Below are 26,626 nucleotides of genomic sequence, written 5' to 3' on the forward strand. Positions count from 1 at the left end.
AACATGATTCTCAAAGCATGTGTTCCATAGTCAAGAAAGATTGAGAATGATGCCTGCCAGTTTTCCTCTTGTGGAAATTTAATGTATACTGGCATAGTCAATGTTCTAGAAAGTTCTGTAGTAAAGACAGATGTTTAACTTTGTTTAACTCCTTGTTCCATGAACCTGTTGGGCCACAGAACCTTTTTCAGTGGTATCTGTCAACTGGCTGCAAAACTACTCTCTCGGGACAGAGGAAACACTGGTCTAGTTCATGCCTCACATTTCATAAATAAACTCAAGCCCCAAAAGAGAACAACTGGATTACATTAAGCTTAGCTGGTCTATTGACCAGGTAAAACCAGAATCCTGGATGCTGATTCCCAGCCCCAGGGTCCTTTCAACTATATCACCAGTGTGGAAAATACTGGAAGCAATCTAAGATTTTAATAGCTTCAGCAGCACAAACACTTAGTTGTAGATTCTACTTGCCTACTTTTATAGTTGTTTTTTAAGCTTAACACCTATGTGCTCCTAGTGTCCAGATATGAAGTTACCTCTTATGGTCAAAACAAGATAAACTCCTTTTAGAAGTTCTGTTTTATTCGGGCTGCTTTTTCTCCCCCCTCTGTTTTATCTTTCTTTCTTGAGAGATAAAGTGATTATGAGAGGAAAGAATTGATAGACATGAGTCTGGTTTTGGTTCAAAAGCTATTTTATCATTTCCTGGGCTTTGAATTTCAAAAAGTCAATCTATTTTTGGTCTCTTTTCAACTAGAAGGTTAGAGTACATCTGTTCTCCGCACAAATTTAGCTATTGGCCTTCAAGCTAAGCAGTCATGAAATTATAGCCATAGTAAATTTAGACAAGGAATAATTTCACTTTGGTCTGCCTGTAAATCCACATGACAGAGTAAACATGGTGTGTCTTGTGGTTAATGTGAACACATGTAAAAAATTAAGAAATACTTGGTGACAAGACAAAGAATATTCCACAAAAATTAATTGGTGTTTAATTGAGGATGTATGAAATGCAGTATTTACAGATGGCCTGATTTCAAGCTTAGACATAAATACAATTCAGCTTGGGCAAAAGTTCCTAGTTTTGGTGATTCTTCATTTTGTGGCCGAGTACTGCTATTCCTGTGGGAGAACGGAACACCTGGAAAATAGAACCCTTGCTGACTTATCTGGGTTTGTTTTGTTTTGTTTTTTCTTACCTACGTTTGATTTCCATTATAATGGCATTTAAAAAACTAGTTCCTTGAGTTTTCTTCAAGCATGTGCTTCTATGAAATCATGTGGCTGCTGGCACTTAGGAAGAAGGGGGCAGTTGCCGGCTAACTTTGCCTTCCTGTAATCATTGGTATCCCTTTGAAGATAAATATTTCCAGGAAGTACAAATCAGTGGACTTGGAAGCAAAGTAGAGATACATCTTTTCTTTTTTTCTTTTTTTTTTTTTTTATTGGTGTTCAATTAGATACATCTTTTCAACGTAACTTTGTTTCTCCAAGAACGTAAGGAAAGTGAGGTGTAGGAGAAAATAAAAAAAAAACTCTGCTGTTCTTAAAAGTTTTTACTTAATAAGCACCTCATTATTCTATTAACTGATTCCCAATACCATTTTCCTTAGACTTGGAAAATATTAGCCAAGATTCATTGAAGCCCTGTAAATTTTATAAATCGATTTTTGTGTTGTAAAACTTGTTTGTATTTAAAATACAGGGCACAGAAAATTTCCATGATACATAGTTGTGGTTCAAACAGGGAAAGATGCTGAAACCATCAATCATAAAACCTGTAATTCTGTTTACATGACAGTGTTAGATAGTACTAGTTAACTGTTAAACCAAGTGATACCATATGTGATTTTTAAAAAATATAACGTACTAGTATACCACACTGGGTAGCATGTATTCTACTTTGTCAGTGTATTTCATAGTCCCTTTTATTTAACAACTGAATTTATTGTCATAAAAATCTACAATATTGCCCTATCTTGGAGAACCAGAGTGTGCTGGGCTTTCCCAGATGTACATCCCATTCCGCATTACAGTCCTGAGCCCCACAGCCAGTTGCCAGAGTCATAAGAGAAGGAAAAATGGAAGGTCACATCAGGGGGTCAGTTTTAAAACTATCTTACACTACCCAAGAATGGAAATGATTGTGGTTTTCAAAGGCAGCCGCTTGTTCAGAAGCAGCTGCAGTCCCCCTGATTTTAGTTGGCTACCCTGTGACCCCTTTGGATTCCCAACCGAGTGTTTTGTGTGACTGTAGTCAGATAGAGCCATGTTCCTCCAACAGTGCAACTCTGACCAAATCGGAGGTTACATTTAGCTTCATCTTGAAATGTAGAAAGCGAACAATTAAATATTGAACTTTTCTATGTAAAACACCTTCTTGAGTTTCAACCTTACTGTATCCTGCTGGTGCCATAACATGATCCTTGAATTTTTGGCGCCATCTCACTTTTAGGCTGGAATGTTTGAAAAATCCTGAGAAAAAGACATTAAGCAACAAGAAGAAATATATATATATTAAAACAATGTAGATTTCAAAATCCCATCACAGAGCAATATAAAGAAATGTGCCATCTTACAGAGCTTTAAATACTACAGTTCTTTTTTTTCTGTTATCATTTATGAATAAAAAAAGTTTCAAGGCTTGTGAAATTCATCAACATTATTCCCTCTCTAACAAATTAAATTCAACCTAAGTATTCTATCCAAAGCAACTTTAATTTGTAAGGATGAAGCCATAACCAATTTTGAAAGATTTTTGAAAGCAGTGCATGCTTCCACGTGATAGAAGAGTCTCCATTCATTAGATGAAATGCATTCAGCATTTCCTAGGTCTATAGTGGGGTTTTCTTATCTCTTTAGCCCTACTACTAATCTCCTGAAATAAACCCAGTTTAGCTGACATCTGTACCTCCCAGTCAGTTTTTGAATTAAAGTCAAAGTGCAGGGCAGCCCGGGTGGCTCAGCGGTTTAGCGCCACCATTAGCCCAGGGCCTGATCCTGGAGACCCGGGATCAAGTCCCACGTTGGGCTCCCTGCATGGGGCCTGCTTCTCTCTCTGCCTGCCTGCCTGCCTCTCTCTCTCTCTCTCTCTCTCTCTCTCTCGTAAATAAATAAAATAATAAAAAAAAGGTCAAAGTGCAATAAACCCGTTGATGAATGAATGAATAAGTAGGACTATCTCCTCACCCTTTTACACTTCATTTCCAATTAATGCAAGGTTAGTTTCATGCCCTCATAACAACCAGTTATGAGACTGACAACCAGCCTCAACTGGCTTACTCCTCTATGAGCAACTCTTAAATTCTTTCAAATGAGGATTTACTATACGAATTTTTCAGTGTTTGTGTCTCAGCTTCCCATTGCATGGCATTCACATAGTTGCTTACCAGCTTCACCAGATTAGAGAGGAAGAATCAGTAACCTTGTTAAAATTTATATCTATAATAAAAAGTTTGATGAAAGATGAAGCTAAATGTGTTGAAGAAAATGAAGTTGTGAAAATTATCTGGATTTAATTGTCCCTGTTCTTTTTTTTCATATTTACACATAAATGAAAATAGCCTATATTTAAAGATAAAATGAAAACTGCTTCACAAGGTTTTTGGGAAACAGTGCCATATTTGCAAAGTACATGAAATGTAATAGGCATTGAATATGTATATTCACTCTCTCTATTTGAATTTATATAAATCCTTATGACTATCATAGTTCCAAATACTGTGTCCTCATCCTAAGTTTGAGATTATAATTATATATTTTAGCCATTTTTATAGTTGAAATGTAGTATAGTCAAGGTTTGATTGAAGTTGAAATTTATTAGAAGTACACAATGGGAATGTAGATAGTTGGATTTTGACTTTCTAATATACTAGCCAGTTTTTCACCCACTAGATAAATGGCTTCCAGGTATAATAAATGGAATGAAAAAAAAATTCACGGGTGTTCTCAGGAGGAATTTTATTTAAGTGGACTCTCTTTGCTATATTACATACTTCCATATATGCTCTCTCTCAACCAAATCCTCTCGCTGCTGTTAAAATAGAAACAGCTTCCAGGATCTGAAGAAAAGGGAGAATGTATCTTCCAAGAGCATGGCAAATGTGTTTCATTAGATTTCAACTTCAGTTGCTTTGCACCCTGCCCAAACAGCCATGCTGAGAATTCTGAGACATTCGGTTTCACTAGCAAAGAATACTCAGATCAATTATTGATGTCTGCCACAGGATATGCAAAGAGGATAGTGTCATTACCTGTTCTATGCATTTACTAAACCTCTGTTTTGTCCTATTTTGTAGGCCTAACATTGTAGCTTGTCATACCAGTATTGCTTTTCCTAAGCTGTACTGCCAACCAGAATTACTTATTTATTTATTTAATTTAAATATTAGTTAACATACAGTGCAGTATTGGTTTCAGGAGTAGAATTCAGTAATTCATCACTTGTGCTCATCACCCATCTAGCCCATCCTCCACCAACTCCTTCCTTTAATCCTCAGTTTGCTCTGTATAGGTAAAAGTCTCTCATGGTTTTTCCTCCCTCTCTCCTTTTTTAATTTTCCCCCTTCCCATATGTTCATCTGTTTCTTTCTTAAATTCCACATGACTAAGATCATATGGTATTTGTCCTTCTCTGACTTATTTCACTTAGTATATACACTCTAATTCCATCCACATCATTGTAAAAGGCAAGATTTCTCTTTTTTTTGATGGCTAATATTCCAGTGTGTGTGTGTGCGTGTGTGTGTGTGTGTGTGTAGCACATCTTTATTAACCAGAATCTTTTTTTTTTTTAACCAGAATCTAATATAGGAAAAATTTCAGATCAAAATTTAATCAACAAACCTGAGGTTTACCTCTTCTTTGAAGAAAACTAAATATTTTGAATCCTTTCCAGGAAGCTGATAGAAATATGACCTTAAAGAAATCTAGCAAAACAAGCATGCCATGACACATCTCATCCATCTACTCTGTTGCATCAAAACTTTAAATCTCCAGGACACTCTTAGGTTAGATAAGAAAGTGATTTGTATTTGATCTGCTACATAAAGAATGGACAAAGCTGATTTCCTCTTTTGAAGTAGATTATTTTGAGTTTATTTTTATGCTTTTTAAATGCACTTCAGTATGAGCTGGTGAGAGAAGATACACTTCTCTCTGTATACATCCGAAGGCAAAAACTATAATAGGTCTTCTTATTTCAACTATCTATTCAATCCTTTCTCCTTCATTTGTAAGCCAATCCTTCTTTGATTAGTGCTTTAAAATGTAGGTTTTATTATTATTCAGGCAAGGTGAGGCCAACAGATAAGGACTCAGCTACCATCAATAGTTTGTTATTTGCGATTTCCAAGAGTAAAGAGCATGCTACACCATGGGGGCACCACAGGGGAATCAGGAGGTGCCTCCTGCAATGGGTGTAGATGAGGGGGAAGTGGGCATGGATAGGAGCTTTACTGTAATATCTGCAGGAAGAAATGGGTGAAGCAGGGTAAGCACATTTAAGATTGGCTAGTTTGAATAATTGGAGCAAACTCTGCGGCCTAGAGGCTGCTATCCCCTAGTATTTTGCTCTCTGGTTCTGGGGTGATTAGAACAGAGGCACTGTAGTGAGGAGAGCCCAATAGAAGAGGCGATGAAGATGTGGCTCTAGACTGATTAGCTTTCGTGTGAAAGCTGTGCTCAAAGGAGTCCTTTACTGTCTTTAAGAGTTGGCTAGCCTTGGGAGGGGCAGTTTTTCTGGGATCAGCATGGCCCAGGTGTCAAAGCCTCAGAATTACAGAAAATAAAAAGGCATGATTTATATATTCCACATACCCAACATTGTGTTGGGACACATATCACACTTATTAACTTAGTAAGTTAAAAAGACCAGGTCTCTAACCTGGAAAAAGTTAGTCTAGTAGGATAGAGAGACACATGAAGAACTGGTTTCAAAAGAAGTTGGGAAATATGGTAATGATAAAGACAAGGTGCTAACCATGGACACATTTAAGGACCCAAGGTGGGTAGATAGTCTTAGAAACATTATTATTCTTTAGTATATTTCAGAGAAGAGAAGCCATTAATTACTTGGATCTTTCATCAAAGAATTTTCTGTATTATTTCTAGAAAAACTTTACAGTCTTTTTTTTTTTTTTTTTTTAAGATTTTATTTATTTATTCATGACAGGGGTAGAGACAGAGGCAGAGGGAGAAGCAGGTTCCCCGCAGGGAGTCCAAAGCAGAACTTGATCCTGGGACTCAGGGATCACAACCTCAACCACTGAGCCACCCAGGTGCCCCTAAATGCAGTCCTAAATATAAAACACTTCCACTTCATCAAGAACCAGAGATTTGTGAAACCTTACAGCTATAAAGTCTCATGTCCTTGTATATGTGAGGAATCTGAACCAGGAAGGCTAGCTGACTTTTTTAAAGTCACAATCGAGCCTCTGTGCGATGCCATTGCTAGCTTCAATGTGTAAATGGTTCCAATCATAAATTAAACACACATTTATCTCAATATTGGCCAGGAACCATGCTGCCCTTTTTGTTGCTGCAGGGAGTTTGCCATCTAAATATTTGCAATTTTTCCCCCTCTTGAGTCACACCCTGTCTTACCACATTTTAACAACCTAGAACTGGTCACTTGACAGGTACTTATATCAGTAACAATCTGACTTTCCCTGAGTGTCAAAGCAGTATAAATGACTCATATAAATTATTTGACAAATTTCATCTTTTCTCTGTACTATGTCTTTTATACATTATAATCTGAGATGCTTTTTAAATTTTATTCATGGAGCTGGAGACCAAATAGCATGAGTATTTAGAAAGCAAAAACCAGATCAGTGTAATGTTTTTGTAAGCACCAACCATTCTACCATATGCAATTATTGAAGACTGGATGAACCACTTCAAAAGACAAAATGGGTGTTAGACTGTTGCAGAATATGCAATTGTTGCCTTCATCTTTCTGATATTTTATTTTTTTTAATTTTATTTATTTATTAGAGAGAGAGACAGGCAGAGGGAGAAGCAGGCTCCATGTAGGGAACCCGACATGGGACTCGATCCCAGATCTCCAGGATCACCCCTGGGCTGAAGGTGGTGCTAAACTGCTGAGCCACCTGGGCTGCCCTTTTTTTTTTTTTTTTTTTTTAAGATTTTATTTATTTATTCATGAGAGACACAGAGAAGCAGGCTCCATGCAGGGAGCCCGACACAGGACTCGATCTTTCTGACATTTTAAATTCTATTTCTAATATTTTATTGTGCTCACTGATTAGTTTCTTTAGCATCATACATATCACCACTGCCCAGATTATAATTGGTCTCAATTTATCTTTAGAAAACTGCAGATTCTATGGGATAGGTTTGCTAGAACATACACATGGAAAGTCAGTAGAAAAAAAAGATGCAAAATTTGAAAGAATCTCATGGTCAAGTAACTTGAGTAAATACTAGATTAGACAGCCTTAAATTTCTTCTCTGAAGGACTTTCAGGGCCTTTTATAAGAAAATGTGAATTGTAAACATCAATAAATGATACATCTTCCAAATCTGTTAATCTGTAGATCCTCCACTATTTGGTTTTTCATGGAAAGCATATTCTAAAGTTACAAGTGGCAGATAGTATTTTTAAAGGTGTACAATACACTATGGATCAATAAAAAAAGTTCTTTTTTTTCTGCAATGAGGAAGTCTATTTTCTAGGTGGGAAAATAAGGCATAAATGCAGTAGACCTCAAGCAATGGTATGAGGAAATAATACAGAAACTGTCACAAAGTGCTGTATGATCAACTGTTGGATGAAAGATACTAAGATTTGTTTAGTATAGAGGTGGGAGTAACAATATAATTTTACATGCACTTATGTGCAAGGGACCAGAGGTATAAGACACATTAAATATGACTGCTATATTAAAGAAGTGAATAACCTAGAGGGAGAGCCAGGACTCAATGATGCAGGTTGGAATGGTCCAAACCTAATAGACCTAAACTGCATAATCTTTGTGTGCACATGAGTTACTTAGAGGATCTGAACTGATTGAATAGATTTGGGAAGAGGATCAAAATCTGCATTTCTGATAAACTCCCAAGTGACACTGATGCTGTTGGTCCAAGGATCACATTTTGAGGAGCGAGAAATTAGAGCAGGAGTTGGCAATTTTTTTCTATAAAGTCCAGATGGGAAATATTTTAGGATTTGTAGGCCATATACCCTGATGCAACTACTCACCTCTGTCACTGTAATGCAAAGGCAGCCAGAGACAGTAATATGTCAATGAGTGAGCATGGCAGTATTAAAAACAAAAACAACTTGACAGACTCTGGAATTTGAACTTTATGCAATTTTCATATATTATAAATTCTTCCTTTAACTTTTTGCAAAAATTAAACATATGAAAACCATTCTTGGCTCATGGGCCATACAAAAACAGGTGATGGGGCTGCAGGCTGTAGGTTTGCTGATCCAGGAGTCAGAGGACAAGACACCACACTCCTTTGGGTAGTTGGCAGTGGTTTCCTTATGAAGCATGTCTAATCAAGCAATTGCTCTTGCCGTCTCTTAAACCTTCATTGTATTTTTCATGCTTAATTTTCCCTCCAAAATGTTGGTTTGTATCTTTTTCATGGAAGATAAAGACCCTCAACTAGTTGCAGAGTTTACCAGACTTTATTCTATTACCTGTAATGTGTTATGCAGTGCCTTCCACATAGAAGGTGCCTAGCAAGCATATGGTCAGTTGAAGGAGCCTTTAGCTTGGCTGTAAGGAAGAGTGGTTCCTAGGTGGTTTTAATGAAGAGGGAAGGAGATAATTCTGAGGAAGAGAAAGGATAGGCAAGGGAAAATTAGCAAGTGATACGTGAGGACCATGTAGGAAATAATAAATCCATGCAAATATTTAATGGAGGATTAATATAGGAAAATGATTAAAAAATAAAACCAGGGCCAGGTCTATGAATGGCTTCCATGACAGATCTGAAATGTAGAGACATACATAGGGAGGAGCTTTAATCTGATACAGAATAGAGAAAGAATGTAGTTTACTGGAGATGGCAAACTCAGTTAACTTAATCCATAGTCAATTATCATGGGTGAAGATCTGGTCTATGACTGTGGAAAGAGAACAGTAAAGGAGGAACTAGAAGATGACTCTAGGCTTGAATGTTCTGTGAAACTTTATGAAGACAAAGGAAATGGGACACCTGGGTGGCTCAGTTAAGTGTTTGCTTTTGGGTTCAGGTCATGATCCCAGGGTCCTGGATGGAGCAGCACTGGGGGCCTGCTCAGAGGGGAGTTGGCTTCTCCTTCTTGCTCTGCCCCACCCCCCACTCCTGCTTTCTCTCTCTTGCTGGCTCACTTTCTCTCAAATGAATAAAAGCTTAAGAAGACAAAGGAAACTACAAAATGCCCCAGAATCCAGAAATACTGTCCTTTTCAACTGTCTCAGAAGTAATACATGTTATGTTGCAGAGGATGCTTTGTTGGCAGGGTGGTGGTGGTAAATGTCCTACCTGTTCTTTTAGGAGTAACTTCTACTTAATTTTTAATCTAGTTTCTGGTGTTAATACCCCAAGTATTAGCAAACTGGTTTTATTTTCAGATTAAATACAGATAAATACCTAAGCTATGCTACCAAAGTACAGAGTAGCCTTCAATGCCATATTTTTACAAAAATATGCAAAGTCCAAAGAATTTTATAGAATATACGACTTAGAGGAAATCTGAGTACTGATTGAGGAGTAAAATGGACAACACTGTCCCAGAGACTTCAATGCTTTTCGTTTTAAGTGGCACATTCCTACATATTTCTTAAAAATCACATTTAGTGGAGGTTTTAGGGCAGCTTCTTCTTTTTTTTTTTTTTTTTGTAAAAACCCTGTTGAGAGTTTGAGGTGTTTGGGGAATAAGGCAAATGTGAGAGTGAGAATGAGAGCGTGTGTTAAAACAGTCTGGCAGCTTGCTGCCTCCTACACCAAGGTCCTGGTTGTTTGGAAAAGGAAAAGTGCTGACCAGCAAGAATGAATTACAGCACAACCTACATTTCCCTACCTCGCCGAGGCCAGGCCGTCTGCTACAAAGTTTTGTAAATATCAGAAATGTGGAAAGCATTAAATCTGTTATTGCTCAGCTGATCAGAAGTCTTAGGGTCAACAAAAAATATTGCTGCCTGTGATTTTTTAACATGATCATTTGTTCCCCTTGGTACATTAGATATTTTGAGCATTATGTTTGTGTTACCTGTTTTTCTTAAGGTAAGAATGATAAAGTTGTAAGGAGCATCTATGATGAAACATTTTATAAGATCCTTTGAATTTCTGTTCCTTATATTTTGTGACTAAAATGGTTTTTACAAGTTTGACAATATCCCTTATTTCAAGGTTGATAAAATGTACAAGATGCTTTTAGGAAGAAAACCTGTGGGAATTGTCTAGTCCTTAATTTCATGGTCTAAAATGTAGAGTTTCCCTTAGTAACACTGACACAGATTTTTTTTTTTTTTAAATCAAATGAGTATCTTATTACAGGGCATTAGCCTTTTACTTCTGCTATATTATTTTAAACATCACCATTTCCTTTCTTTCTCTCCTGTCCTTTGACCTCCATTTGGCCTGCAGATGGTTCTGTGAGGGGAAAGAGCTACATAATACTCCAGATATTCAGATCCGCAGTGAGGGTGGGGACCTCCACACCCTGATCATAGCAGAGGCCTTCGAGGACGACACAGGTCGCTATACCTGTCTGGCTACAAACCCCAGCGGCTCCGACACAACGTCTGCAGAAGTGTTCATTGAAGGTAAGTGGAGGTACCTGATTTAAGGGGAAAGACAAGGCCTGAGAGCTTGAGTAAGGCTTCACTAGGAACATGCTTTTCCAATGCAAAAGACAGAATGGCATTGTGATTCAAACCTCATTTCTCATGAAAATTTTATATGAATTGAATAGTTCTGACACTTGTGCATACATCACATATGCCTAATGTCAATATTTGTTCCTTTTAATTGAAAACATTTCAGCTACATTAACTTGAATTTATTTAAAATATGAAGTGTCTTAACTTATTTTTGGTTTCTCTAGTGCATAGAGAATGGGAATGTATTAAAATACCATGACTATCAGCCAGATAGAGTCTAACTCTAAATGATTTAGGAAATCATTCATGGAAATGCTAAATGATAAAATATTTTTAAATGTTCTCATTTTTATTCTAGAGTTTTTCCTCTTTTGTCAAGATTCTGTTATTCCTTCTAAATGTACTATGAACTTGCAATGACTAGGTAAAAAAACCTCAAGAATTGGTGTTGTATTAAAAAGGGATAAGCATGGGCAGCCCAGGTGGCTCAGTGGTTTAGTGCCGGCCTTAGGCCCAGGGTGTGATCCTGGAGACCCAGGATCGAGTCCCACGTCGGGCTCCCTGCATGGAGCCTGCTTCTCCCTCTGCTTGTGTCTCTGCCTCTCTCTGTCATGAATAAATAAATAAAATCTTAAAAAATAAATAAAATAAAAAATAAAAATAAATAAAAAGGGATAAGCAGAGAGTAGAATATTTCTTTTGTTCTTGGCGAGACTCAGCCTGTGGGGAAATTAGAAAACTTGACATAAAAGTATACAGTTTTAAGTTATTTTTTGATCAATAACAATGATTTAAGTTGGAAATGTTTTAAGCACCACAGTGTACATATTGTTTCTAAATCCATAAATTGATGAATACTCTATTAATTGGTTGCTTTTCAAAATAATAGTTAAAATACAAAAAAAAATTAAAATCCTTGAGGTCTCTATTACCTCACTCTCTATCTTTTTGTGTTTCTTTTTTACTGTTTAATTCCACAAAATTTCATTATTATTTGAGATAGAAGAAAGCAAGATATGAATCATAATTTGTAGCTCTTTAAGGCTTGACCAAAAAAGTAGTTTTAGAGAAATTATTACTGCTGAGTAGACATATGTACCTTTACTTTTAATAAAAGGATCCTCTGCATTGTCTTTGAATGCAAACATCTGTGAGCTCCTTAAGGGACCTTGTCCTGTTAATGAAAGCAAACATTTTGTATAGAACAATAAGTAATACTTCAGTGGCACTTACAAGTGTGCATGTACTCATGTGTAATGATTTAAACTTTCCTGTAAGCCTATGAGGTATTAATGTCTCCTGTATGTGGGTAAACTGAGGCCCAGAGAGGTTAAAGCAACTCTTTCAAAGTCACCACGTGAATTAAACCCAGTCAGTCTTGCTCCAAGGCCCATATTCTGAACCACTGTGTCATACATTTCAAAGTGCTAAATGAATTACAAAAAGGCTTTTTAAAATGTAATAAGTTAGCAGTATTAGCCATGGAAAAGGGCTGTGTGGCAAACTTCTTAAAGCATTTTAGAATACAACGAAAGGAACTTAAACTTGCATAAGAAAACTGTTTGCTAATGATAATTGTATATGTCTCCAAAATCCAAGTTCAGATAGATCCTCTTAAAATTCAGTGCTTTAATTGCTTTCAACATTGTTGGAAATGTGGTGAATTTTAGTGTGCATTGCTTTTGTACTACAGATGTTCTGTGAAATCACCTTCAATTTAGTAACCTACCAACTGATTTCAGCCTGTGTTTATTAAGGCTCTACTATGTGGCAGATAATGCAGGCACAAATATAATTAAGACCTATTCCCTGGTATTCAGGAGTTCCCAGTCTAACAGCAGAGATGGACACAGAAAAAAAAAAAAACACACAACAGAATATAAATGATGTTATAGTAAGTGATATAGAGACACATATAAAATGTTAAAAGGATACAAATTAACTTAAAAGGTTAACAGGAATATATATATAAGATATACCACTGTTCATATAATAAAATAAAATATTTCTCTACCTCCTTAAAGCCAGTGTCAGGATCTAACTCTGGTACACCCAAAACATTCAAATCTATGGTCTTTAATTTTATTTCAGTAAATTTGTTTTTTCTGTGTAGAAGCTCCTAAACTGCCAGTCCTCTTGTGCCTTTGAAATCATCTAGATGAGTTATCATCATGCAAAAAGTAATCACCAGTTCTTGGAGTGCCTGGGTGGCTCAGTCACTTAAGTGCCTGACTTGATTTCGACCGAGGTCATGATCTTAGGGTCCTAGGATTGAAGCCCCCTTGTCAGGCTCTACACTCAGTGGGGAGTCTGCTTGGGGATTCTCTCTCCATCTTCCCCTCCCCCTCCTCCTGGTTGTGCTCTCACATATGCTCTCTAAAATTAATAAATTAAAAAAAAAACACTTGATCTATATACTATGCACATTTCATGCCAGATCTTCAACAAAGATAATGGTTTTTTTTTCCAGTGCACAGTTTTCCACATGATAACACTGGACTTACTTTGTCAACCAGTCATTGAGTATCTGTGAGTTTAGGTAAATTGTGTGTGAAAGGAGGATGAGGGAACTGGGTGGAGCAAAAATAAAGAACCATTAAGAATCTGGCACTAAGGAGGAGGGCACATGCAAGATGAGCACTGAGTGTTATGCTGTATGCTGGCAAATTGAATTAAAAAAAAAAAAAGTCTCCTAAGCCTAATATAAGGTGCTTTAGAAAACTGGCTCAAGCCTTGTGAAATACAGATCATAATTTCAAAAGAAAAAAAAAAAACGATTTTAGTGTATTTTTATCCCAAAGAGCAATTCATGTAATGGGAGAGAATTTCACATAAATTCTTAGGCTCGTGTTATAACTAAAAGTAAGAAATTTCTATTTTTATTTTATTTATTATTATTTTTTAGAGGGTGTCTGCATGCAGGTGGCCAGAGAAGGGAGGGGCAGAGGCAGAGGGGGAGACAGAGAGAATTTACACCCGGTGCAAAGCCTGGCATAGGGCTTGATCTCAAGACCCTGAGATCATGACCTGAGCCAAAATCAAAGGTCAGAAACTTAACTGACTGAGCCACCCTGGCACCCCAAGAAATTTTTATATTTACTCATTCCAGCACTGAATCAGACTCAGACATATCCCTATTGAATTAATTGTATCCTAAACCATGTTGCTCTTATTGTCAGCATGTAGTCATTTGTGGGGTCTGTCAAGGGTAGGAAGTTTTGTTTTTGTTTTTAAAGATTTTATTTATTCATGAGAGACACACTGAGAGAGGCAGAGAGACATAGGCAGAGGGAGAAGCAGGCTCCCTGTAGGGAGCCTGAGGCTGGACTCAATGATCCTAGGATCCTGGGATCATACCCTGAAGCTAAGGCAGATGCTCAATCCCTGAGCCACCCAGGTGCCCTGAGAGTAGGAAGTTTATTTTATAGAACTTGAAAAATCTCAATAAAACCTTACCTAAAAATTTAACCTACTGGTTGAAAACTCTAAATTTTACTGTCTTATGTATTAACTTTAGTATGATACAAAATAAATTATGGCTTAAGAACAGTAGCCAATTATTTATTTAGCATTAGCTAGGAGCCAAGCACTGTTCTTCATTTTTACATAGATTATCTCATTTAATCCTTACAAAAATCACCTCCATTTTCTGGTTGAGGAAGCTGAAACTCAGGCCGAGTAATGTCCATGATCTCTCTTACATATACCTGGGATTCAAGGATTGAAAGCCAAGTAGTCTGACTCCTGAGTCTGGCCCCTTAGCCACAGAGTAAAATGCAGATGAACTCATTACTGGGGCTGCTAGAAACCTGTGTGTTCAGGGAGCTGAAGGAAGCCCAGGGAGGTGGCCGCGTAGAGGGTTGGGCCGTGGCCAGCAGACGTGCAACAAAGAGACTTTTGGTCACTGTTAGCAGCTTGGCCTTAATTCTAAATCACGCATTATGGAGAGTTTAAACTGAAAGGTGACATTATCTGATCTGTATTTTTAAACTGTTACTTTGGCTTGTAATTGGGAGACCAGCTAAAAGCCTTTTGCAGCAGTGCAGAGGAGAAGCAAGGGGATAATAATAAATGGAGGGTTAGAGTCCGATTCGAGGTAGGAGTTCAGAGGTAGACTCCAGAAGCCAGGCTGCAGACTAAATATGGGGGTGAAAGGGATCTGGTGCAACTCTGTGGACTTCAGCTTTACGATTTGTATGGACAGAGTTGCCAGCCTCTGAAATGAGGAAAACTGACGAGGAACAGGATTAAGGGCAGAGGGACGGAAGGGCTTTGTTTTGGAGATGCTAAGTTTGAAATCCCTATTTTGATAAGTCAGTAAGTAGACATAAGAATACAGTCTAGCATGCAAAATGAGAAAAAGATTCTTGGGAGCATCAGGATGTAGGTGGTAACTGAAGCTATAGGATTGGACGTATTACCGATCAGAGCAATGAGGGAGAAAGAGGTGATGAGGAAGAGTAAAGGGCCTAAGTCTGAGCCAAGGATAATCCTTCCTACATGTTGAACTTCCCCGAGAGGAGGAGATGCCAGCAGAAGAGAGTAGGAAGGAGGGAGCTCCTGAGATGGGAGAGAAACCAGTCAGAGTGGTATAAGAGGGGGTAGGAGACAGTGGTTCAGGAAGGAGGATGATACCAACTCTGTCTACTGCCACTTCAGAGTCCAGTCAGGTCAGGACAGTATGAAACTACTGGGTCCAGCAGCTGTGGATGTTGTCAGTGATTTTTAACAAGAAGGGTTTGGTGAATCTGGAGAGCACCAGCAATCCAATTGAATGAGTTGAAAAAAGTTTGCAAAGTATGAGGGGAGAATCAACAAATAACAGATCGTGTCAGGGAAGTTTTGTTTGACCACCAGCAGAGACATGGGCCAATATTTGGGAAGGAGTGTGGGATCAAGAAAGATGGTGTTTTAGTTCTTTGTTAGTTTATTTGTTTTCATACTGGAATTACTAGAGTATGTTTCTGTGCTAAGGCAAATAATCCAAGAGAGAAAACCTATCTCATGCAGAAGGGAGGGAGAGTAAGAATGAGATCAAAGTCTTGGAAAAGGAGAAAGGAGATGGAATGTGTCCCAAATGAGTGCTAGATGGAGAAAGGTCTACCCTCCAGGATTAGATGGCAAAGAGATCATCTTAAATTCATAATATAAATAAGAAAGGTAAATGTAAGCAAGTGAAATAAATACAGACATCTTCAAGTGTCCATCACTGCCACTCTCTCCTCATTGTAAAGTGCATCCCACAGATTATTATAGCTTTAGGAGCTCCAAAGAGGGCAGATCAGGGTAGTGATCCTGAAATGTGGGGTGAAGGAAATGGGATTCAATCTGACCTTGTAGGAATCAGATGGAGAGGAGGGCAGGGCAGCATGAACATGTGGGGAAAGGTCAGGAATACTTGAGCATAATTCACGTTTGCACACCCTATGTGTGCAAACCGTATGTGACATTTGTAAGTTCCCAGTGCTTTGAATAATCAGATAAAATATGTGCCCTTTTTGAGGGACATTTTGAAACATGCAGAGATGTTGTTTGAGTTATAGCTCCTTTACCCACTATGTATGAGTAACTTTACCCAGCAGGGTAAAGCCCCTCTGAGTATATGGTTTCCTCTACTGGATTTTAAAAATATACTATGAGGAGCTAAAGGAGTCTAAACACAGCTTTGGGCATTCCTCACTTTATTTATTTTTAAATACCTTTTATAATATTTTCTCGCTAGTTTAGTTCTTAGCTGCATGACCTTGAACGTTTTCAGTGGCTTGAAGCTTCATTTTCTCTATCTCTGCATGGAGAAAATTAGATTTTTTTTTTAAGTTTTTTTTTTTTAATTTAGTTATTCATGAGACACACACAAACACACACACACACACACACACAGAGGCAGAGACACAGGCAGAGGGAGAAGCAGGCTCCACACAGGGAGCCCGATGTTGGACTCAATCCCGGGACTCCAGGATCACGCCTTGAGCCAAAGTCAGACGCTCAACCTCTGAGCCACCTAGACATTCCAAAAATTAGATTCTTATAAGAATTGAGAGCAGTGCCTGACATATAGTGTGAGCTATGATTATTATTATAAAGATAGCAATTTTTTTATTTTTAGAAACTTAAAACCTACAGATAAAAGGAAGATCTAAAAATCAGGTGTAATGCCACTACTCAGTGACAGTTACTCTACATATTTTGATCATTCAGTCTTTATCCTGTGTGTGAACATTTTACTCTACATAGTCATTTGTACCTTGTTTTAAGTTTAACCTGTCACAAACAACTACCTATGTCATCAGGCATTCTTTTTTTTTCTTTTTTTTTTTAAAGAGAAAGAGGAAGGCAGGGAGGGTAGGGCATGGGGAAGAGGAGGCAGAGAGAGAGAGAGAGAGAGAGAGAGAATCTCAAGCAGGCTCCACACCCAAAGCCGAGCCCGATGTGGGGCTCAATCCCACAGCTAAGATCATGACCCAAGCTGAAACCAGAAGTCACTTAACCAACTGAGCCATCCAGGTGCCCCACATTAAACATTCTTTAAAACTCATTGTCTTTATAGTCATTCATAATTTCTAAATTTATTTATTTATTCATGAGAGACACTGAGAGGCAGAGACACAGGCCAAGGGAGAAAAGCAGGCTCCCTGTGGGGATCCCCACATGGAACTCAATCCTAGGCCCCAGGATCATGACCTGAGCCATTGGGTGTCCCCATATATAAAATTTTAGAACCATTGGCATTGCTGCAATTAATCTTATCTGAGTCTTAAATGGTTATTGCTGTACTGGTGGTTATATCATTTAGAAGGGAGGGAGAGGGTGAGTAACTTGAATGGGGGCAGATTATACTTGCTCCTTACATTTTGAAAGGCAAAATATGCACAAATGATGAATGCCATGACAAGTTTCACTAAAATCCCTCAAGGTCTGAAATATATATTTAATATATAAATTTTTAAAAACTGGTTGATATTTGCTTTCATGAAGACTTCCTATTTCTCAAAGTTGGAGCATATGATTTACTTCCAGCTTGCTTCCACTCAGAAATAAAGCTTTTTTTCTTTTATTAAGGAAGATACCAGATTGGCAAAAATTATTAAAACATAGTGTTTTTATAAGTTTGAAGAAAATGGGCATTTTGATGTATTGCTATTTTATACACCTTTCTGGGGAAATATTTAAAAATGGAAATACTGTATTCATTCCTAGTGGAATGATAAGATTAGGGTAAAGCTGTACACGTGTACTTTAAGCAGCCATTAGAAAATTATAAAGTCTGATGTCATGGAAAAGCGTTTCATAATGTACTACTGAGTAGAGGAAGAAAGGAACAATATGCACAGCATTGCCTTTTTGAAATAAGTTATATATATGTACACAAGGAAAACTTTAGAAGGATATGCTCTAAAATAGCTGAGTTGTGGTATTCCAAATGATTTTTTTCTTTAATTTTTTCTGTTGAGCATTTTCTGGGTCTTCTACAAGGAAGTATGAAATTTTATACATTTTTTAAATGAAAAGGGAACATCTTTTAAAGACAAGACAGGTGTATTTTTGTGACATTTCTACTGGCACTGCACTTCCAGAATAGAGCAGAGATCATGGGCATTTGATTCCTTCTCTCTGTGTAGAGGAGCAATATAGACATTTAGGCCAGTGAACATTAGATGAACAGATAGATGGATAGTAATTGCAAGTTCTGGAACATGTCCCTCTTTCAGACTAGAGCCTCTGTCAAAAACTGAAAGTGATGTTTTGATGAATACAAAAATGTTAAGCTAAGACAGGAATGTCCTTTCCTGACCAGCAGGTGCAAAGCAGATGACCAAAGGGAGGAGACGGAAGGGGGGGGGACTTGCTGGCACAGACAGGGAGATTTGATCCATCACTGCCTGCAAGAACAGTTCTGATGTCTGAGATGAAGGTGACATTGAGATTTCATAAGGGTTGGACAGGTGTGCAAAAAACCAGCAAATGGGTCTTGTCCAAGGGTTGCAAACCTTTTTGGCCTTTTACTTTTCTCTGAAAATCAACTGGAAAAAATTGCAAAAAAAAAAAAAAAAAGATTTTAGAAAAGGGTTTCTAACTAGATAACAAGAGAGGGTTTATTTTTAAGATTTAAAATGTTGGGAATCAGATGAAAAACAACTATTTGTCTCCCTGGTTCCTGGCCACTTTGAGAGCATCCATGATAACTTCTGTAGGACTTTTGCAACTCCTCCCTTTCTCTTCAACACTCCCATGATTCCAGTAAAATTGATCTATTTCTGGTTACCCATGATTTTCTGGTAACCAAGGCTACTGATTATTTTTTTCCCCTGCACACTTCCCATACCTGCTCATCACAGTTAAAGCTTTCTCCATCACCTATTTTTGATGATTTGCTGGCTGTGCTGCTCTTTTATTTTCCTACTCCCCCGGTTCGCCCTGCATAGTTAATTTTCCCCATCACTACATTCATGGTCTAGACATAAAGTCCAAACACACTGGTCCTCGTATTCCACATCTCACCTAACATTTCTAGGCTGGCCTTCCCCTGCTGCCCCTCTGGCATGCTGCTCTTCTGTGTGGCTCCATTCACTTCCCCAAATGAACGTTTGGAGTTCACAAGGTTCCATTCATCCATCCTGCCAGAGGTTGAAGGCCTGTCTTTAACAAGGGATGAAGTTAAGCCCTCAGAGGAATAGGTGTCCAAAGCACGTAAAGGCCATACAGCGTGGGGAAAGTCATAGATCACAAGTTCAGGAATCCTCTCACTACTGCTTTCTAGTTCTGTGACCTAAAACAAATTACTTAATTTCTTGGCCCTTCAATTTTCTAATGTGTAATTGGACATAATTCACCTCTTAGTGAGGTGAGTTATTATAATGAAATGTTAATATAGTACCTAGGAGATTGCCAGGCAAAATAGTTAAGTACTCAAAAATACTCAAAAGTTGGTAGTTCCCTTCCTAAACCCACCTCAGTTTTACAAAGAACTTATAATTTTCTAGCAGATATGATGTTATAAAGGGACCTGAGTAGTATAAACAAGAACACAGGGTGTTCAGAGAAGACAGAGCACAGAAAAAATTACTAGGCTTATCTTAAAAAAAAAATATTGAGAGAAGACTAAGTTTCCTATGAGAGTGAATAATATAATTAAAACTACAAACATGGGAAAAGACCAAGAAAGGAAAGCCCTCACCTCCTTTGGATCTTTATTCAAAGTCCCCATCTTAATAGAGCCTTCCTTGCCACCCTCCCCAAAATTGCATCCAACACCATCCCCATCCTTCCTTACACCCCTGCTCTGATGTGTTTTCCCATTTCACTTACCACCACATCATGTAATTCTGTTGTCTCTTGTCTGCCTATCTTCAGAAGAACGTAACCTCTACAAGGACAGGGGTATGTGGTTTGTGTGTCTATATTTCTTCGCTGTGGCATGCCCATTACGTAGTGGAGTGTACACCAGTGAATGTGTTCAACTTTCTGGCTTGGGGCTGTAGGACATGGAAGTTCTGGCTGATAGAGCTAGAAAATCTGGTTAGAAATGACAAAAACCACTAAATAGCATTTTAGGTTTTTAAATTTACTGAGTTGTAACTCCTTATCTTAGTTTTTTTTTTTTTTTTTTTTTTGTTTAACAAGAAAGGTGTGTTATAGTAAAAAAAAAAAAAAAAAAAAAAGTGACCTACATTTAAGATTGACAGAGTAAGACAAGATAAGAATCTATTGTAGTAGCCCAGGAACGAACTGAAGAAAGCCTATATTAAGTTGTAGTGAAATAAATAGGAAGGGACAGCAAACATTCCAGTAGAGTTACCTAAACCTGACTGTTAAAACAATACTAAAAGACTGGAGAAGTAGAGTCATGGAAAGGAACACTGGGCAGCCATCCAAGAAATTAAATAAATGCATATATTCTAAATGTATTTATAAGCAACAATAATTAATTGCAAAGAGTATATATAGTGTGATTCCATTTGTAGAGATATGTACATAAATATATGTATGTTAATAAATTTATCTGACAAATATACATCAGATTCTTAACAGGCGAAGAATGGCATTAAGAAATGTACCCACTGGTCTTTAGTAGCATGTCGCACAATCTGTGTCATTTGGTTACTTTTCTATAAGCATGTATTATTTTATATTAAAGTATCTTCAAATAAATTAATAAATATCTCTCATAACAGAAATATCAAGAGTGTACTTCTAATTATCAGAATTATTTTAAATCTGTTACTTAAATCTCATGTGACAAAACATGTAAGCATTAAAATGCTAGTGCAGTTTGCATTTTGACTAAAAACCTAATAAGGTGACCCTTAATTAAAAAACAGTAATGAAGTGAATGAATTTGGGGGCACATGATCCAAAATCAGAGACCTTCTTGTTCAAGAGTGAAGCCACTATTTTGTTCTAATTAACAGAGAGTCAGAAAGCATCACCTAATTAATGAGTAATGAAGATATTATAATGCACACAGTGTAATCTCCTGGGAAAGGGTTAAGGTTTAAAATCATGAATGCTTTGTACACGAACACACAGACACATTCATACATTTATTTCATAGTTTATAAGCCATTTAAAAATGATTGTGATGACCAAAGTGATAAAAATGAAAGTAATAGTAAGTCTGACATTGAAAACATTTTGCTTTAAAGAAAGTTGTTTTAGTAGATCTTTACTTTAAATAGTTTTCTGAAAAAACAGTTCAGGAAAAAGTGGTCTGAACCATTCCCTATTTCAAAATAAGGCTTTGTATGCTATTATTTAAAAATGAAAAACATTACTCCTTGAAGCAGTTGTAGATACTGCTCAAATCTTAAATTTATTATTTTTCACTTTCTCAGGTACCAGTTCAACAGATTCTGAGAGTGAAAATTTAGCTTTCAAATCAAACCCTGGAGCCATGCCACAGTAAGTGCCTAGGATCCCGTCAATTATATGTATAACCGAGAATGCCTTACAGAACCACTGGGGGTAAGAGCAGTGTGCATTGTACTGTGAAAAAAGAGGTCAGCTGATGTCAGTCAAAGATCAAATATTTTAATGTGGAACACAATTTTTAACTTAGGAATTTAGACTTTGAAGTCTGCATTTCATCATCGAGATGCCAAAAATCAGACAGTAGACAATCTTAAATTTCAAAGACAACTAACTTGTTATAAATATACGAAAAGAGCAGTGTCATTGAGAGGAAATTAGTGAAATCATTACCTAAATGTAAATGAGGGGCAGTCTGTTCATACAGATTGGAAAATGTCTAATTAGGTCAGAAATGGGTTTCTGCTTGGCTAAAGTCTATTACTAGTTAGATCTTAATCACGAAATTTGTAAAATTTTGTTCTTCTTATAAAGACAAATGGATTATATCTCCAAATAATTATTATGTCAATTGATGGTAATAATTATTTTTTTTTGTAAAAATAAAATCAAACCTACCAGAATTTTGTAGAAAACTCCATGAGTATTGGGACGGTGCTAATAAATTCCTTTGATCTGCTAGCATATGCAGTAACAATTATATCTATTCAGCATCAAATAATCCCTGAGTATTAATGTTAAAGGAACCTTATGAAATCATATACTCTGTCACTTCTGATTTCAGATAAGGATCTCAAGTTTTGTGAAGTTACATGACTTGCTTGAGATTGCACAGCCAACCTCTTAGCAAAATTGGGCCTAGAAACCAACTCCTCTTAACCTTTCTCAACACCTCACTAACTTATGCAGTAAGAAAAGACAAAAATGCCAAGACATTCTCAACAAAATTAGAAACCAGAACAAAGAACAGCTGCTAGACTTAAAATAGATCACTGAAACTTTGAATTAAATACAGACCCCTAACCCTAAGGATTTCAAGTGTCTGCTTATTGCTAAAGATTGGACCTTTTCCAGATATTTTCTTTTCTCTTAGGATTTCCAAGTTCAATACTTTAGGTTCTCTGATAATAGCTGAGGTACATAAAGTTATTTTTCTTTTACCAGTGTGTTTATTTTGCTAATATCTATAAGGTCATTCTCTGCATTAGTTGACTATAGCAATTCTAATTGTAGATTATGGCTTCCCATTTCTGAAGCACTTAAAATTGAAGTAGATTGAGCACACAAAAAGAAACTGAGCTATTGTGGGAAATCTTTCATAGAATAATCCCTGCTTTAAAAGAAATTCTGATGGAATACACTTGCCTCCTTATTTTTCAGAGCTCAAAAGAAAACAACTTCTGTTTCCTTGACAATAGGATCGTCATCTCCAAAGACAGGAGTGACTACAGCTGTGATTCAACCACTGTCTGTCCCTGTTCAACAGGTAAGTGTTCCTTGGGCCAGAGAGCCCAATGAGTCAAACTCATTAGCAGACTTCTTGGTTTAAGGATTATAGCTTTGATTCCAATTAGTACTCCCTGCAATATTTTTAAAGTGGAAACACAATTGGGAGGAAAGAAAAAGGTAGATGAAAATCCTTCCTTTTTTGGGCAGCCCCAGTGGCCCAGTGGGTTTAGCGTCACCTTCAGCCCAGGGCATGATCCTGGAGACCCGGGATCGAGTCCCATGTCGGGCTCCCTGGATGGAGCCTGCTTCTCCCTCTGCCTCTCTCTCTCTCTCTCTGTGCCTCTCATGAATAAATAAACAAAATCTTTAAAAAAAAAATCCTTCCTTTTAGTCCACTAAAGGTAATCTTTAATCAAAAGCATATCACCAATTAATCAACATCTGCATGTCCGTTCAGAATATCTCTAATGGCCAGTAATCTGGTAAAATGGTATCTCCTTTAGCTATGACTATGATTGTTCTTCCACCTATGTGTCCTCTTCTGTTTAGCCAAATTTACTAACTCATTTAAAATCAATTAGAAGCAAGAAAAGTCCACATACCAACAAAAGTTTGTTCAAGAGATAAACAGATGATAATAATAAAAAATTTCAGAAAAAAAATAAAAACAATAAAAAAAATTCAGGTTCCTTGACTTAACCAAACTTTTATTTTTTTTAAAGATTTATTTTATTTTATTTATTCATTCATGAAAAAGAGAGAGAGAGAGAGAGAGAGAAAGGTAGGCAGATACACAGGCAGAGGGAGAAGCAGGCTTCATGCCGGGAGCCCGATGTGGGACTCGATCCCCGGTCTCCAGGATCATGCCCTGGGCCAAAGGCAGAACCAAGCATTTTTTTATCCTGCTTTTATTTCATTATAAGACTGCCGTATCCAAGAAGAACAATTACAAACTACTGGAAAGTAATAGTGAGTTTACTTTGCAAACAGAAACAAGAGGAGATTAAAAAAAAAAAACAGTAAAAAAAAATTGAAAATCTAAAGGTTTTAATCAGATGTATGTTACTTTGCCTTTGTGCTATGATGTGTATATTTAAAAACAGCACTCACAAAAGGCATCCCCACCCCAACCCTTGAAATGTAAAGTAATTCCTAATAAGTATGTTTTGTGAGCATCACCTGGCCCTCTATCTATTGAGCATTCACGTGTTTTAGTAATTGGAGTATGTGATATATATACTCTTGGATATGTGGAATATGGAAACAGTAGAGAAAAGACATTTGAGTTTATAAACTTGAAAAGAACCAACCAGCCTAATTCATTCAAAGATGGCATAAATACTTCCTTTAAATCCTTAAAATGGAGTGGAACGTATAAAAATCTTTCTGATTAAAGCAATGGATTTTTCTTGGTGTTAAATATTTAAATATTGATGGGTGATGAATGCTTATTAGCACCATGCTAAGGCGTTTCATTGGAGAAAAAAAATACATCACCAGCTTCATTCCCAAACAGTTTATAGGACTATGCATGGGAAACAGGAAATATATATATGAAACATTTCTTGAATGTGGCAGCATATATTAAAGTGTGACAAAAAAGCCTAAGAGCAGAAAATATTTAAGTACCATAATAATGTAATAATGGAATATATCACTCAGTGGAAGGTAATATATTCCAGTTATATAGGTGGGTGGATGAAGGGCTCACAGAAACTCCATTGCATTATTATTTTTTAAAATATTTAAAGATTTATTTATTTATGATAGAGAGAGAGACACACAGGCAGAGGGAGAAGCAGGCTCTATGCAGGTAGCCCAATGTGGGACTGGATCCCAGGACTCCAGGATTGCGCCCTGGGCCAAAGTCAGGCGCCAAACCTATGAGCCACCCAGGGATCCCCCATTGCATTATTATTTTAAGCAGTGTCACATAAAGTTGAACACCCTGGACCCAGATTGCCTGGGTGCAAATCCCAGCTCTACCACTTGATGTAGCTTCTCTGTCCTAGTTTCTTCATCTGTAAAATGAAGATAATACCATCTACCTCACAGGACTATCATGAGGATTCAGTGAATGAGTGAATCTCCGTATAACACAGAATAGTGCCTGGCACAGATTAAATACCACATAAGTGTTCAAATAGTCTTTGGACATATAAAGATAACAAAAAGTGAAACCCAATCCCAAATCACAAGCCAATGAGAAGTCTTCCAAGGATAATGAATAAGGCCCTTTACTATCCTAGCATCTCTATAACTCTGCCAACATTCTCAATGATGACTTGTGGCATATTTAGACATATAATATCAGATCACCATCATCTGGGGTTAAGAAGTGAACAATTGCTTATATAGAAAGGAATAAATCCAAAGGGTTTGAAAATAAATGATTTAAGTAAGAAAGAGAAATATTTTCCAGTCACTACTCTGGAATCTTTATATTTCCCCAGAGATGAGTGCCATTTCAGTAAGTATTTTAGCACCTTTGTTTTTTTGCACATCAAGGAAAAACAATGTATTCCTTTTTAACTTGTTTCCTGTAATCCCTCATATTAAAAAAGAGTACAGGTTAAAAATAAGGTAGATGTTTGATAACTTACCTTCTACTGCCAGCAACTTGTGCTTTTAATTCAATGAATCCAGACTGTATTTAAAAATAAAATGTAATGTTTGTAAGAACTTTTGAAAAGACCCCTGTGGAAGTCCCACACACAGAAATCCATTTGGTAATAGCATTTAAAAGCTCATGGATCCCTAAGGAACCAAGGAACTTTTACCTTGAATATCCTTTTGAATAGAGAAGAGGAACAGATGTGAAATGAGGATGTAGAACACTGTCTGTACTGTGTGTAGGAGTCAGACTAGCAAAATGATAGATGGTGATATTTTCATTCCCTCGTTTCATTTATGTGGAGCGAGCCCAATAATGAAAGGCTTCTTTAGCACATCTTTTCAGCAGTTTATATGTTCAGAATTTGACCCATGCATCTCTGCTTTTTCAGGCTCACAGTCCAACCTCGTACCTCTGCCGACCTGATGGAGCTGCTCCTGCCTACTTTCCTCCTATTTTTACAAAGGTCTGACATCTGCAAGTCTCATTCTCTGGGTTTGCTTTGGTACTTAAATTCCATTCACATGGAGCTTCGTGTAGTCGTCTTTAAACATTAAAATGAACAGATCAGTAGGCTCTCATGGTTACCTTTGGGGCTAAATGGGTATTTACAGAACAGCTGTTGTGTGAGTCTAGTTTTGTCAAGGGTCTGAAAAATGTGGGCGTGGTCAGTGGATAGAGCTTACAGTAGAGTGGGAAAGCCAAGGCAGGTAGAAAAAAATTGAGACAAAAGGCTGTATAGGAAATTAGGAAAACCAGCCAGTTTTATAGAAAGAAAAAAAAGGACTAATATTCAGTTTGTTCTCTAAGTTTGTGTTTTGCATTGCCAAGCTGAATGATATCCGTTTCCTTAGTCAACTGCTCAGCTTGGAAATGTCTTCATGTAGCATATCTCTTGTAATTCTCTCAAAAA

The 26,626-nt window shown here is 37.2% G+C and overlaps 1 protein-coding gene across 6 annotated transcripts in view; it reads left to right on the plus strand.

Annotated features, from left to right (window-relative positions):
• The window catches only part of PALLD (palladin, cytoskeletal associated protein), a 409,438-nt gene that overhangs the window by 163,816 nt on the left and 218,996 nt on the right, over window positions 1-26,626 (plus strand). For all 6 annotated transcript variants that reach the window (XM_072795914.1, XM_072795912.1, XM_072795913.1 and 3 more), the window contains 4 exons: window positions 10,609-10,787; window positions 21,677-21,743; window positions 23,031-23,136; window positions 26,105-26,179. In XM_072795914.1, coding sequence (XP_072652015.1) covers window positions 10,609-10,787; window positions 21,677-21,743; window positions 23,031-23,136; window positions 26,105-26,179 — 427 coding nt within the window. The remainder of the gene's footprint in view (window positions 1-10,608; window positions 10,788-21,676; window positions 21,744-23,030; window positions 23,137-26,104; window positions 26,180-26,626) is intronic.

Source organism: Canis lupus, chromosome 24 (assembly GCF_048164855.1).
Source record: "Canis lupus baileyi chromosome 24, mCanLup2.hap1, whole genome shotgun sequence".
NCBI classification, from domain to species: Eukaryota; Metazoa; Chordata; class Mammalia; order Carnivora; family Canidae; genus Canis; species Canis lupus.